We start from the raw sequence: 11426 nt of genomic DNA on the forward strand, positions 1-11426 counted from the left end.
AAAATACAGATACAGATAAGGTATTGTTTTCTCAGTACAGAAAAAAATATAGCCAGATTGAGATCACTTCCAACCAACCATGTTGTTAAACTAAAAGCAAATTACCTTTATTCCTTTGTAATGAGGTTTGACTGTTGGCACAGAAGTTAGAAAACCACCAGTTTGAATTTGTAGAAGCTGAAAATGTACTTTATTACGAGTCACGGATGTTCTGCAACCTGAGGTCTCTTTTTCTGCCTGTGAGTTGTGGACAGCGGGGTGAGGGGCAGGCTGGCCAGTTGGCTTTAGTCTGGTGGTCTGTGGGAGACCAGCCTCGACCCTGCTGCGTGCTCCACCAGCTGGATTATTGAGCCTTAACCGTGCAGGACTGGGTGTCTGTGAGGTGTGCGTCTGTGTCGGCGTGCTCTGCAGGTGCCTGTGGTGTGGATGGAGGCTGGAGAAAGGAAAAATGCATGCTGAGAAGGTGCATGTGAGAGCCTTGCAAGGGGCGATAGCTCCAGTGACTCGCAGGGCTGTTACATCTGCGAACAATGATAAGCCTGGGGCAGCAACGCTCCGTGGAACCTGTGCAAGGTCCCTGGCACTGACTGTGAGGCGCAGGCGGCATCCGCCTGTGCTGCTGGGCAGACGGGAAGGGTGCAGGGTTACGTCCGCACCCGACGAAGGCGAGCAGTGGCTGCGGGACTTCCCGAACCCCCAGCCGGAAGCCACCGCGCTGCAACCCTGCACTTCCAAGAGAATGGCCGGGGTTGGCCTCCCAGCTACTGCTCCAGCCGGCAGCCGAGAGGGAGTGTGTGAGTGAGTAAGTGGGCGGTGTGAACAGGTACCTGCTACTAACACTGTCATACTGACACCATCGGTGGCACTAAAGGCTAAAAGGTGTCCTCAGAAATAGTGGTTGTAATCTGTCTGTCCCTCTGCACTCGGCATGTTCAGTAAAAGGGTCAGTAATTAAAATAAATGAAGAAAAATCACCTGCCCTCTAATGCAGCACGGCATTCCCGCTTTCACAGCTCTGCACCTCTCTCAGTGGTCTGAGGCCACCCAGCTGGAGCAGCCACGGGATCTCCATCAATCCCTCAAGCTGCGTGGTTAATACTAATAAATCTGCTATTTACTACAGCAACTTTGAGGGGATTCTTCGTTCTTAAAGGCAGCAGTGTGAACATTCACCAAAAATAAAAGCAAGTGTTTTCCTCTGGAAGGTTGAACAGCTGAAAGAGGAGATCTGTGAGTATCAGAAGAGCGAGAAGCAAGGACTTCCGTTGCCCACGCCAACTGACACTGAAGAAGTCGCAGTGTCCTTGCTGCAGGTATTTTCAAGGGCTTTAGTTTGCCGTTCTCGAGCAAACAGCCTCTCCTCTGCATTTCAGCCCCGTGTCATACGTGAAGACGCACGGCTTGTAGTGCAGAAATGCTTGTGCTTTCCTTTTCCGTGTGCATGAGTGCATCCTGTGCAGGTGGGACGTAGGATTATGCTAACGTCTGTTGGCATAAGTGGATGTAGATGATGCAGGTCATGTGTTCTGGTTGTCTTGTTTATCTGTCAGACTTGGATAGCTTTGGAAGTACATTGTGCTAAGATTTCAGTCTTAGTTATGTGCTAACTTTCTGTTTTCTCTTGAGACACAGGGTGCAAAGGATGATGGGAGGATTGAAGGAGACTCTGTTTCAGGCAAAGCTGGCTCAGATCAGGAAGACAGATACCAGGGTAGCGAAACGCTTCATAAAAGGTAAGCAGTGTAGAAATACTTCATTTGTTGAATTTTCACAGTGGCTTATCTGGTGCTCTGGCTGCTGGGATTCTGTCTTGCAGGGTGGACTTAGGTATTGGATTCTTTACAATACTCTTTGGTACTGACTGTGTGCCTCTGCTCCCAAATCAGGAGGTAACGCAGTCCCGAGTGGGACTGTAGTCCGTGGTATCAAGAACACGGGCTGTTTTCTTACACTTTCTCTAGTTTGTTGCTTTCTGAAAGAATAGGGTTGGGTTTCTGTGGTTCTCTGCAGACAAAAGTGTTGCTTTCAGAACTGTTTTGCTGCTGGGAAGATTTCTCTGGATTTGGTTGGTGTCCAGGGCTGTACCAAAACACTTGGCTTGCAAACTTAAATATGTAAACTGGGATTTTTAAGGGAAGTCAAAGCTTTGATCTCCTCTGGCCTGCTCAGGAAGCTGCTGTACCTCTTCTGGCAGGTTCAAAGGGGAAGAGGGGTCTGATGCCATCCCTCTGACTCTTTTTCCCTTCAGATGCCCAAGCCTGTCCTTCATCTCAAGCAGTTGAACCTGCCATTGCCTCTCTGCTGCTAGCACCCCCTGCCTGACCACTTTCCTCCCCAGACCTTCATTATTGCTTGTGTAGAGCCTGTCACCACTAATTCCCATGAATTGCCACCTAAATAAGAGCAGGCACAGGTCATGCTGGATGTGAGACTCTAAATGAGCTGGACAGAAGCATTCTGTAGCGGAAAAAAACCATTGGATTTTCCTCACCAGGGCTAAGCGGTTTGGATGTGTGTCAGCGCGTTTACGCAGCCATTCTAGTCTTGCTGACATTGGTCTTTGGTGCCTAGGTGCCGAGAGGTGATTGAAAACATTGAGGGCAGGAATTCACAGCTCCTTCACAAGCTGCAAAAACTGGAGCAGGACCATGAGGATTTGGTAGAGCGCAATGAAAAGCTGGAATCAATTCTGGGAGAGACACAGATCCAGACCAAGCAGGAGAAGGAACAGTTTGAGTATGAGGTGGAGGGACTTCACCGGAAAGTAAGTAAGGAATAGAAGAAATACGGTTTGGATTTGGTTAGCTGCTTTTCTCTCTGCGTATTGATTAGCAACACAAATGATGTTTGATCTAAACCTGCATGCTGCCTTGTTTAGTCTAACGAGAAATGCAACTAGCAAAATCTGCTGGTTTCAGAAAAGAGGGGAAAAGAAGGAAAAAATTCCAGCAGTGAGTAAATGACTCTTGCTTGGAGATGGAGATTCCCCAGTGTCATACCAGCATTGTCTTTTTCCAGCTCCTGTCCCCATTTCCTGGTGCTGGGGCAAGCAGGGTTAACTTGCTAACGTACCCCTGTGTCCACTGGAGAGACATGAGGCAACGCTCCCTTTCCACACAGCCTTTCTGTCGGTGTGAGCTCTGTGCCCTTCGGTATCTTGGCTGAGCTGAAGCAAAGCCTTTTTGTCTCAAATCTGTCGTATCTTTTTTGCTTTGAAGCTATTTCTTGTGAAACATTTGTAGCTTAGAAGCTCTGATTTCCCCTGAGAGGCTGTCCTAGGTGGTATAGGTACTCCTGATGGATATCAGCATTGGTCTCCTGCAGGAACTGCTTTTCCATGTTCTTCTGCCTGAGGTTCAAGTTCCAGGAAGCCCCAAGTCCTCTTGAGGCTCAGAAGAAAGGCAAAAGTTTTTCCTGAAGCCCAGGAGTTTCCCTTAACCTGGCACCCATGTTGGAAGTCCAGGCTTTGACTTGAATTCCTAACCCCTCTCCAGACCTGTCCAGCATGAAAACGACAGTGTGAGACTGGTGCTCCGTGATCCAGGAAGGGTCGCCAGTTAAGCATGCTGGTGACAAAAGCCTGTGCCCTCTCCCAGGCACAGCATCTTGGAGATCTGTCAGCCCGTGTGACAAACACCGAGGCGCTTTGGGGCGTGGGGGCTGGGATCTGCGCTGCTGTGGGACATCCCTGCTGAAAATACCAACTTGGGGGGGACAGCGAGTGTCTCTCATCACCTGCTGTCTCTTGTGGCAGCATCTGCTGTTGAATGGCAGACGTGGCGGGACACATCCTCTGGAAGAGCTGTGAGAACGTGGTATGTCTGGAGAAGCGCTGCTCAATCCTCATCAAGATGTGATCTCACCAGTCTCTTCCTAACCCATGTCCTACTCCATTTTGGGCACCCTCAGCCCACGGCAATCTGGATCTTTTCCTGTTAATAGGACAAGACCGTTAAGATCATCCTTTGACATTAGGAGGTTGATAGCCTTTGTTATTCCCGCTCTTTTGCATGTGACAGAGAACGTCTGAGAAATTGCAGGCGTGAAGCACCATGTTGCTTCTCTGGTTTATCAGAACCACGGCAACGTTACAGGTCTCCCTGTGACACCTGCAGAGCCATCGCCATCTGCCTTTGAAGCAAAGGTTAAGGTACTGCTGAAGCTTCCCAGCCTGATGCTGCCTTTGTCGGAGTGGTCTTCAGCCTCGATTTGCCGGATGGACTCTCCAACCCCCTGGAGCTTGCTCTGTGCTTACGAACTGGTTTGTCACTGCTGGCCCCAAGGAAAATACCGTTTGCAGCATTGGTGCAGCATCGCTGCCGGGACACGTGATCCCTTACGGACAGGGCAGCTGGAGAATTTATAGCCAGAGAGAAGAGTGGAAGCCAGAAGTTGGTCTTGCCAGATGGGTAGGTTGGCTTCTCCCCAAAAAGGCTGGCTGAGGAGGTCTTTTCCTTTGGCTGAAGCCCTGCTGCCTGGCCAAAAGCTCTTCCCTCCGTGGGCTGAGTTGCCCTCTCCCCTCTGTCTGCGGTTGAGACGCTCTCTGCCGCGATCGTGGTCTGGATTGCCCAGCAGTAGGACCTGTCCATAGTGTCCCTAGAGGACCTTGGGTTTCTGGGGTGAGAAGGGAGGGCACCCATGGGTTTTCAGTCCATGAGCGGTGCTTGGACATGTCTGTGCGTGTGCTGCTGTTAAAACACGACGTAGGAGAGAGTACGTGTGTGAAGTCATATCCCGTGTGAACGATGAAGTAGCTGCACGTCTCCACGATGAATTGTCCAAAGGAAGAAAAGATGAATTACTTGTCAGTAGCCTCTGGTTGTGTGGGAAAAGTCTGTAAATACAGTGAAAAAGACTGAAGGCATGTTCGAATATCGTAAAGAAGGATGCCAGCGGATGCCACGTTTCTAAGTGCGCAGCTGAGGAGCCAAGGGCAGGCCTTGTGGTGGGAATGGCAAGAGGTCTGTCCGCCATGACCGTGCTTTTGTTTAAATCCGGGTTTGTTCAGCACACGCTAAAGCGTTTCCCACTTTCTCACTGAAGCAGAATAAACACAACCCTCCACAAATCAAACAGGATGCATTTTCAGTTTGGAGAAATCCCTTCTTTGCTCGGTGCATTGTTAAATGGATCCCTGGGAACGCCGCTCTGGGGGGCCGCAGCAGGGGAGCACCGAGTAGCCAAGGAGATGCCAGGCATTTTGGCTGGCATGAGCTTGGCAGTCGCTGTAGCTGAAAATGAGACAGAAATGAGGCGTGCAGGGCAGCGGAGGAGAGACAGGCTGGTTGCGTGATGGACGAGGAGGTGGGTTAACCCTTGGTTAGATCCAGCATCTGCTCAGAGGGAGGGCTGCAGCACTGCGCCCTTCACCTCCAAGGGGCTTTTGGGAGGTAACGAGGGAAGGATGGCATGAAGGCAGGTGCCCTGTACCCTGGAGAAAGCTGTGCTGTGGGGTGTTTGCCAGCCTGCCCCGTGTGAGAAGGACTTGGAAGTCTTTTCTGTTTTGGCACGCCTACAGAAATCTTGGCTGATTAGGCCGCTGACTCAAACGAGGACACCAGGATACAATGTGAGTATTGTTCTGCCCTTGGCACAGGATTTACAAGCGCAACTTAAACACTTAAAAGGTAGAGGTTTGAAGGAAAAAATAAGAAAAATGATCCCTTCCAGTACTCCAAAGTCTCGTTGAACCCCAGACTGTCATCTAGTCATGCAAGAGGAGGGGAGTTTATTGCCCTCTAGCTCTGCTGTAAGAGGCCTGGGTGTCTCACCCCACCAATTTGCTTTTAACACCTAGGTCGGGTAACACCATCTGTCTTAAAAACCAGGATCACAGCAACTTTCCTCTGTTAGAGATCATTTCATGCCGGGAGATTCAGCAGGGCCATCCTGAGCCTGAAGCCTGTGGGTGAAAGCAAAGCTCCTGGGCTTTGACGTGCTGCTTTGTAACCACTTTTAATGGACTGGGATTGGCAGAGACTTGGCACTTCTTTGGCTTCCCATTGGAAAGGAATGAAAAATGATCTCTGAATAAGTGCAAAGAAAGGAGGGTGAGAAAGGCATAAGGCATCTTGTACCCTTCACCAGACACTCATCTGTATGAGCGGAGCGATGGATGTTGCTTGCATGAGTACAGTGTATGCTGTGTACAGATGAAGCTGGATTTCATCTGCAGCTGGATTTCATCTCGCTCAGCGTCCTGGTTCAGTGAAAGCCTGGCCTGGGCAGTGGGGAGGCCAGCTTGGGAGTTTAGATATAAGAAAACCAGCATAAACTTTCTTCCAAGCGTAAGGAGCAGAAAGGAAAGGGTGCTGAATGCCGTGCTGGGTGGCGAGGAGTTGGGGTGGCTGTGAGTGCTAAGACTCAGATTTTGTGAAAGGATCTGCAGGAACCATAACGGGGAGGAGAAGCTGGACTACTCCCAGCTCCTCTAAGCCCTTTAAAACAGCAGGACTAATAATCATTCCCACGAGATCTCCAGCAGAGGCAGATGCCTTGAAGCAGGGGGATGATGCACATGTTCAGATAAACTCTTGCCTGCCAGGAGAAGCATGGAGGTCAGCATTTAGCTAGCTCAAGTCAAGAGTCCTTGGAGCCTTGCTGGAGAGAGTCACAACCTCCTTTGGGTGATGGAGGGATCAGGACAAGTTCTGGTAGACCAGGTCGAAGATCTGCTTGGGTGAGATCAGCTTTGGGGGAATGGGCACTGCAGCAGCCTGGAAAAGGAGGATGGCCCACAGTATAAATCAGGGTCTTGTGGGGTTCTCAGTGTTGGGAGAAGAGCATGTAGAAGGCCCACAAGATGTGGAGGGCTTGACTTTCACCATGTGTCTGGGTCGTTTCTCTCCTTTTGTGGAGCAGGATTCTTTCCTTTTCTGACTTGGCCTTGGGCTGCTCCTTCGCCCTCTGAAGCAGCAGGATGAAAGATGTGAGCTGGAGCTTGTCCACGTGGGTGGCTGTCCATGTCCCCTCCTACTCTTTCCTTCCAAACATGGGGCTTATTCTGTAGTAGTGGCATAAGGAGCAATTTAGTAGTAGTTCTGCATTAAGGACTAGTGTGAATACTTGTTTGGTCGTAACTTGTGATTATTCCTATGTTAAGATCACAAGTCTAGAGACAGAGTTACTTGAAGTGCAGAAGAACAAAACAGAGCTGTGTGGGGAAGAGCAGGCATCGTCTGGAGCACAAGAGATGCAAGAGGTAAGAAGTTTTCCTTGGGAAAGAAACTGTTGTCTTTAGAAACATATTAAATGAGCATCTCCCTTGAGCACTCTTTGTCACCATTTTCTGTGTATTTGTAGCCTGTCAGCTCATGCCAGACAGACGGATGGATGTCTTTGGGGGAAAGCAGGAAAGGGCTGACTTTGCTGGCAATTTGTTGCTTGCCAGACAGTTGGGTCTGCCAGAGCTTGTCACATGTGGGAGATGGCCTTCCCAAGGTATCTTGGGTCAGATGGAGGCTCCAGGCCTTCAGAAGTGTGCAGCCAGCCCTGGGCATATGGTGTGGGAATCCTTCTGGCAACTTCTGAGAACTGCTTTATCCCAGCTTTGCTTTTCTAGAAGACGCATTTTCTGCGATTTGTTTCTCTTGCGCTAGAATAAATGATGTTGTGGAAGTGACTCTTCATCTTGCTTGTTCCAGATGCTGGAAAGCTGTCAGGAAACGATAGAAAAGTTGGGAAGTCAACTGGGAGAGCGGAGAGAACGGCGAAAACAACTTGCATCTGAGCTTGAACTGCTACGAGAAGATCTGAAGACTGAGAAAAAGTTATTTGGCAGCCGGGTAGGCATAGCAACTGCAGCAGGACTCTGCAGGAGGCAATTGCCTCCATAAAACATCCCCAGTTACCCCCAAGTGCGTTGCTTGATTTCTTTTGATGCATTTCTCTAGTCCAACCAGCTTCAAAGCTGCTTTGGCAGGTGGTTTTCAATCCATCTGTTTTAGTGGGACTGTCTCTAACTCTGTAATTTTTTCCTTTTAGTGAACCTAAGAGCAAACCAGTAAGTCAAAGTTTGTAGCCAAAGCCCCCTTCTCTAGAGGGCAGAGTGGAAGTTTCCAGAGATGGGTATTTATTGAAGAGTTATTTGTGACCACAAGGCTTGTGACAATGAGCCTTCGTCCCTACCTGTCACAACATGGCAGGGCACTTGTGGATTTGAGTCCAGACCTCCCTGCAGAGCAACGTCATGGTCAGCTGTTGGCGGAGATTGCTTTTCTGAGATCAATCAACTAGCTAATTCTGCATCTGTTTAATATTAAAAGTATTTATCTTAACCAGAATATGGTACAGTAAGAAAAGGGTCACAGAAATCTGTGAGCTGACTGCTGGGATCCCGGTGTTTGTTTTTGTTATGTGCTCCAACAACCTCAGTACACCTTGCTTGATGTGACTTAACTGCCGGGTGGACTTCTGGCAGGTTTTTCGCTGCTGGGAGAGTTGCTGGTGCTCTTGTCTTCCAGTCGGGCCATAGAGGAGAGAGAGTGTGTGATGCCAGCAGCACTGCATGAGGGCTGGTGCAGACATAGGCAGGGTAGGGACTGGGAATTAGGCTAAAAATTGAGGAGAGCTACAGATGTCTGGCTGGGATCAGTCAGGCACAGGGAGCCCGCTGGAGACTGGCAAAGGAGGGGGGTTTACATCATTACAAACCCCATTTTTTAGCACTCTGAGAGGCCTTAAACCAGCGGTGAGTCATATCCCTTCCTTGGATGGAGGTAAAAACCAAGGAAAATTCCTGGACTGTTGGCAAAACAGCACATATAGAACAGTCTTACTGGAGGAACAGTGGCATCTAGAGGACATGACTTGTTAGAGCTGTTAGGCAACAAATTCACATTGCAAAAGCTCAGGTTGCAGACCAAGCCTTGCTGAAGAGTTTAGGAAGGGGCTAGTCTGTGAATACACTCGTGCCAAGGAATTGTCTGATTTCTGTGAGGTGATGGAGAAAATGGGAAGAATCACTCTTTAACCTTTGCATTCCAAGTTCAATCTACTCATGGTCCAGGGACTTTTTAATCAAGATCATGCATCCCTCCAAGTTTGGCTGTAATTCAGCCACCAGTTGCCTGGTGGTTTTGTCTAAGGAGAGGACTATTTTTCCATCGAAGGCATCACTAGACAGAATCCAGTGGCCTGTGTTGGACTGTAACAGTCTTTAAAATGGAGGATTTTGCAAGTGCTTAGTGGGATTCCTGACTTCGCAAATGAGTTCGTTCCCTTTTGCTAGAGTAGCTGTACTGGGATGAATCATCTACTGACGGAGTGCTGGCAGTTAGCTTTGCAGGAAGTCGTGGGGTTCTCATGGGCGATGTGCCCCTGGGGATCAAGACCTGAGGCGGTTCAACGTTGTGTTTGTCAGGATGTCCGACACCCAGAACGGGCGAGTGAATCCAGTAGTACTTCTGCTCTTGTGAATTTTGGTGAGGTGCTGTGAACTGATGCTATGCAAAGAGCTCTCTGCATTTGTTTGGAACTCTCTTCTTTTTAAGAGTTTGTTGGATATTTGAGAGAAGAAAGCTTTCTCTGAGCTTGTAGTTAAGGGTATATTACATCCGCTAACTCCTGTTGTTCCCTCACCAGCAGTTGCCTGACTCAAAACCAGAGTTTACAAGCCATGCTAATAACTTCTCAAGTCTCCAAGGAACATCAGCAAGCAGGGGTCTTATTAATGTAAGCGACAAAAAGATAATGTTTTGTCAGATACAGAGGTGAGAAATGTAAAGAAATCCCCAGTGTTGTGGTGTCTGACGCAGACAGAAACTGCTAGCGTATGTTGCTCAAGAGTAAATAAATTCACCTTGGTGTAGATAAGAAGACCTGGAATTGAAATATTAGTGCTAGCATATATGCAGGAAGAGCTATGGATTAAAGAGCTTTAGGAATCAAAGTCGTTGCTGGCATTTAGTGGACTGAACAGCATTTTTCTTTGAAGGATTTGGGTTCATCACTGCTTAGCATGAGATATTAGACTAGGCAGATTCTGGTTCTGATCGTCTGGGAGTTCCTGTGTCCTTTAAGTACTTCTCCTGCCTTCCTTTCTTGCCCCTTTTATTTTCTTAGCATTCTCTCTCTGTGTGTCAGGTTTTGGGTCTGCCGCTGCCAGGTGATGTTGAAAGTGGAGAGCAGCAGTCCCTAGAAGGTTGTTTTGTGTTGGCTTGGATGGAGGATGCTCTCTGTGTGAGTCAGCTGAATACATTTTTCCAAGAATTGCTAGTTTTGTAAAGAAATACGGCACATGATGTGAAGCCCTGAGAACTACAGGTGGGCAACAGAAGGATGAAATCACAGAAAGAAATGTGATTTGATGGTAGTTTACACACAGCTACTTCCCAAGCAGGAAAAAAGGACTTGCTTGTGTATCTTCGAGTGTGAAGGACGACAATAATTTAGCTACAGAATCCCACACCATGTCTTGATGGAGTCCCCAGCTTGCCTTATACTGCTCAGAAGGTTTCTGTGAGACCAAAGAAAATCAGAGTCATGGTGTTTTCTGACCTTACAGGTCTCTGAAGTCCTCCAAGAAAGAGAACAGATCAACAAACTTGGGCAGAAACATCAAGATCTCTGTACAGATGAAAAGATGTACGAAGAACCGATGGCTAAAGTAGTGTTTTTGGAAGAACAGATCAAAAACTTGAGGGATGAACAAGAACTGCTCTGGTAAATGTAACAAGGCCTGTGGTACTTGTTGCTGCTTATCTTTGCTGACTAATTTTTTCAGTCTTTTAAAAATCTCCATAGTTTTGTTTCTGGCAAAAATAGGCACAGCAACTTGGTGTCTTCCTTAACGGGTGATTATCTCTCTAGACATTTTGGTGAATATGCATTTCCCGTAGTGACGTCACCATCGGTCAGGAGCAAACCTTTATTTTCTGCAGCTATTCCAGATTCTGAACAGCATAAATGAGAGCTGTTGTTAGGGAGGAGTCTTCTTCTCGTGGAGTGGGGTCGTGTTTGGACTAACACGGTCCCAAAAAGCTCCTGCCGTGGGCTGGGGCTCCATGGGGCTAACTGCTGCCAAGTGGATGATATCCATCCTGCTGTGCATTTTGGTTGTCCTTCGAGGGGGAGGGTCAGCAGGCGTCTGGACTTCCCTTCTGGAATCCCCTTTGGAGCCTCCCGAGATACTTGAGCATTGCCTTGAGTGTTTCTCTGGATTCTTGTGTCCCATGTTTTTCCTCTTCGGAGGCTGGTTTGCCTTGGATGTGTATAGTTATTTCTCTCCTTTGCTCTTTCTCCTGCAAGTTCTCAATTAGTAGAAAGCCAGAAGAAGAGGGAGGAGCTAGAAAAGCAGCTAAAAGAGAGCAACGAGGAAAAACGGTTGTTACTGGAAGAAATTGCCCAGCTACAAGACGGCCTCCTGACCACATGGGAGCAGGGCGAGAGCACGCCTGAAGAGCCTTCGAGCATGAACCACAGCGTGG

At 48.4% G+C, this 11426-nt stretch overlaps 1 protein-coding gene across 1 annotated transcript in view; it reads left to right on the top strand.

The window, feature by feature from the left end:
• Positions 1–11408, top strand: part of LOC104506152 (coiled-coil domain-containing protein 30-like) — a gene marked incomplete at both ends in the record, with an annotated part of 16365 nt that extends 4957 nt beyond the window's left edge. The window contains 10 exon segments of the mRNA XM_010147003.1: positions 1206–1313; positions 1633–1733; positions 2572–2764; positions 7103–7201; positions 7644–7768; positions 8631–8634; positions 9586–9676; positions 9679–9710; positions 10505–10662; positions 11248–11408. Coding sequence (XP_010145305.1) covers positions 1206–1313; positions 1633–1733; positions 2572–2764; positions 7103–7201; positions 7644–7768; positions 8631–8634; positions 9586–9676; positions 9679–9710; positions 10505–10662; positions 11248–11408 — 1072 coding nt within the window.
• Positions 11409–11426: the final 18 nt, after the last annotated feature.

This window comes from Eurypyga helias, unplaced genomic scaffold (genome assembly GCF_000690775.1).
Source record: "Eurypyga helias isolate BGI_N326 unplaced genomic scaffold, ASM69077v1 scaffold46362, whole genome shotgun sequence".
Classification (NCBI taxonomy): domain Eukaryota; kingdom Metazoa; phylum Chordata; class Aves; order Eurypygiformes; family Eurypygidae; genus Eurypyga; species Eurypyga helias.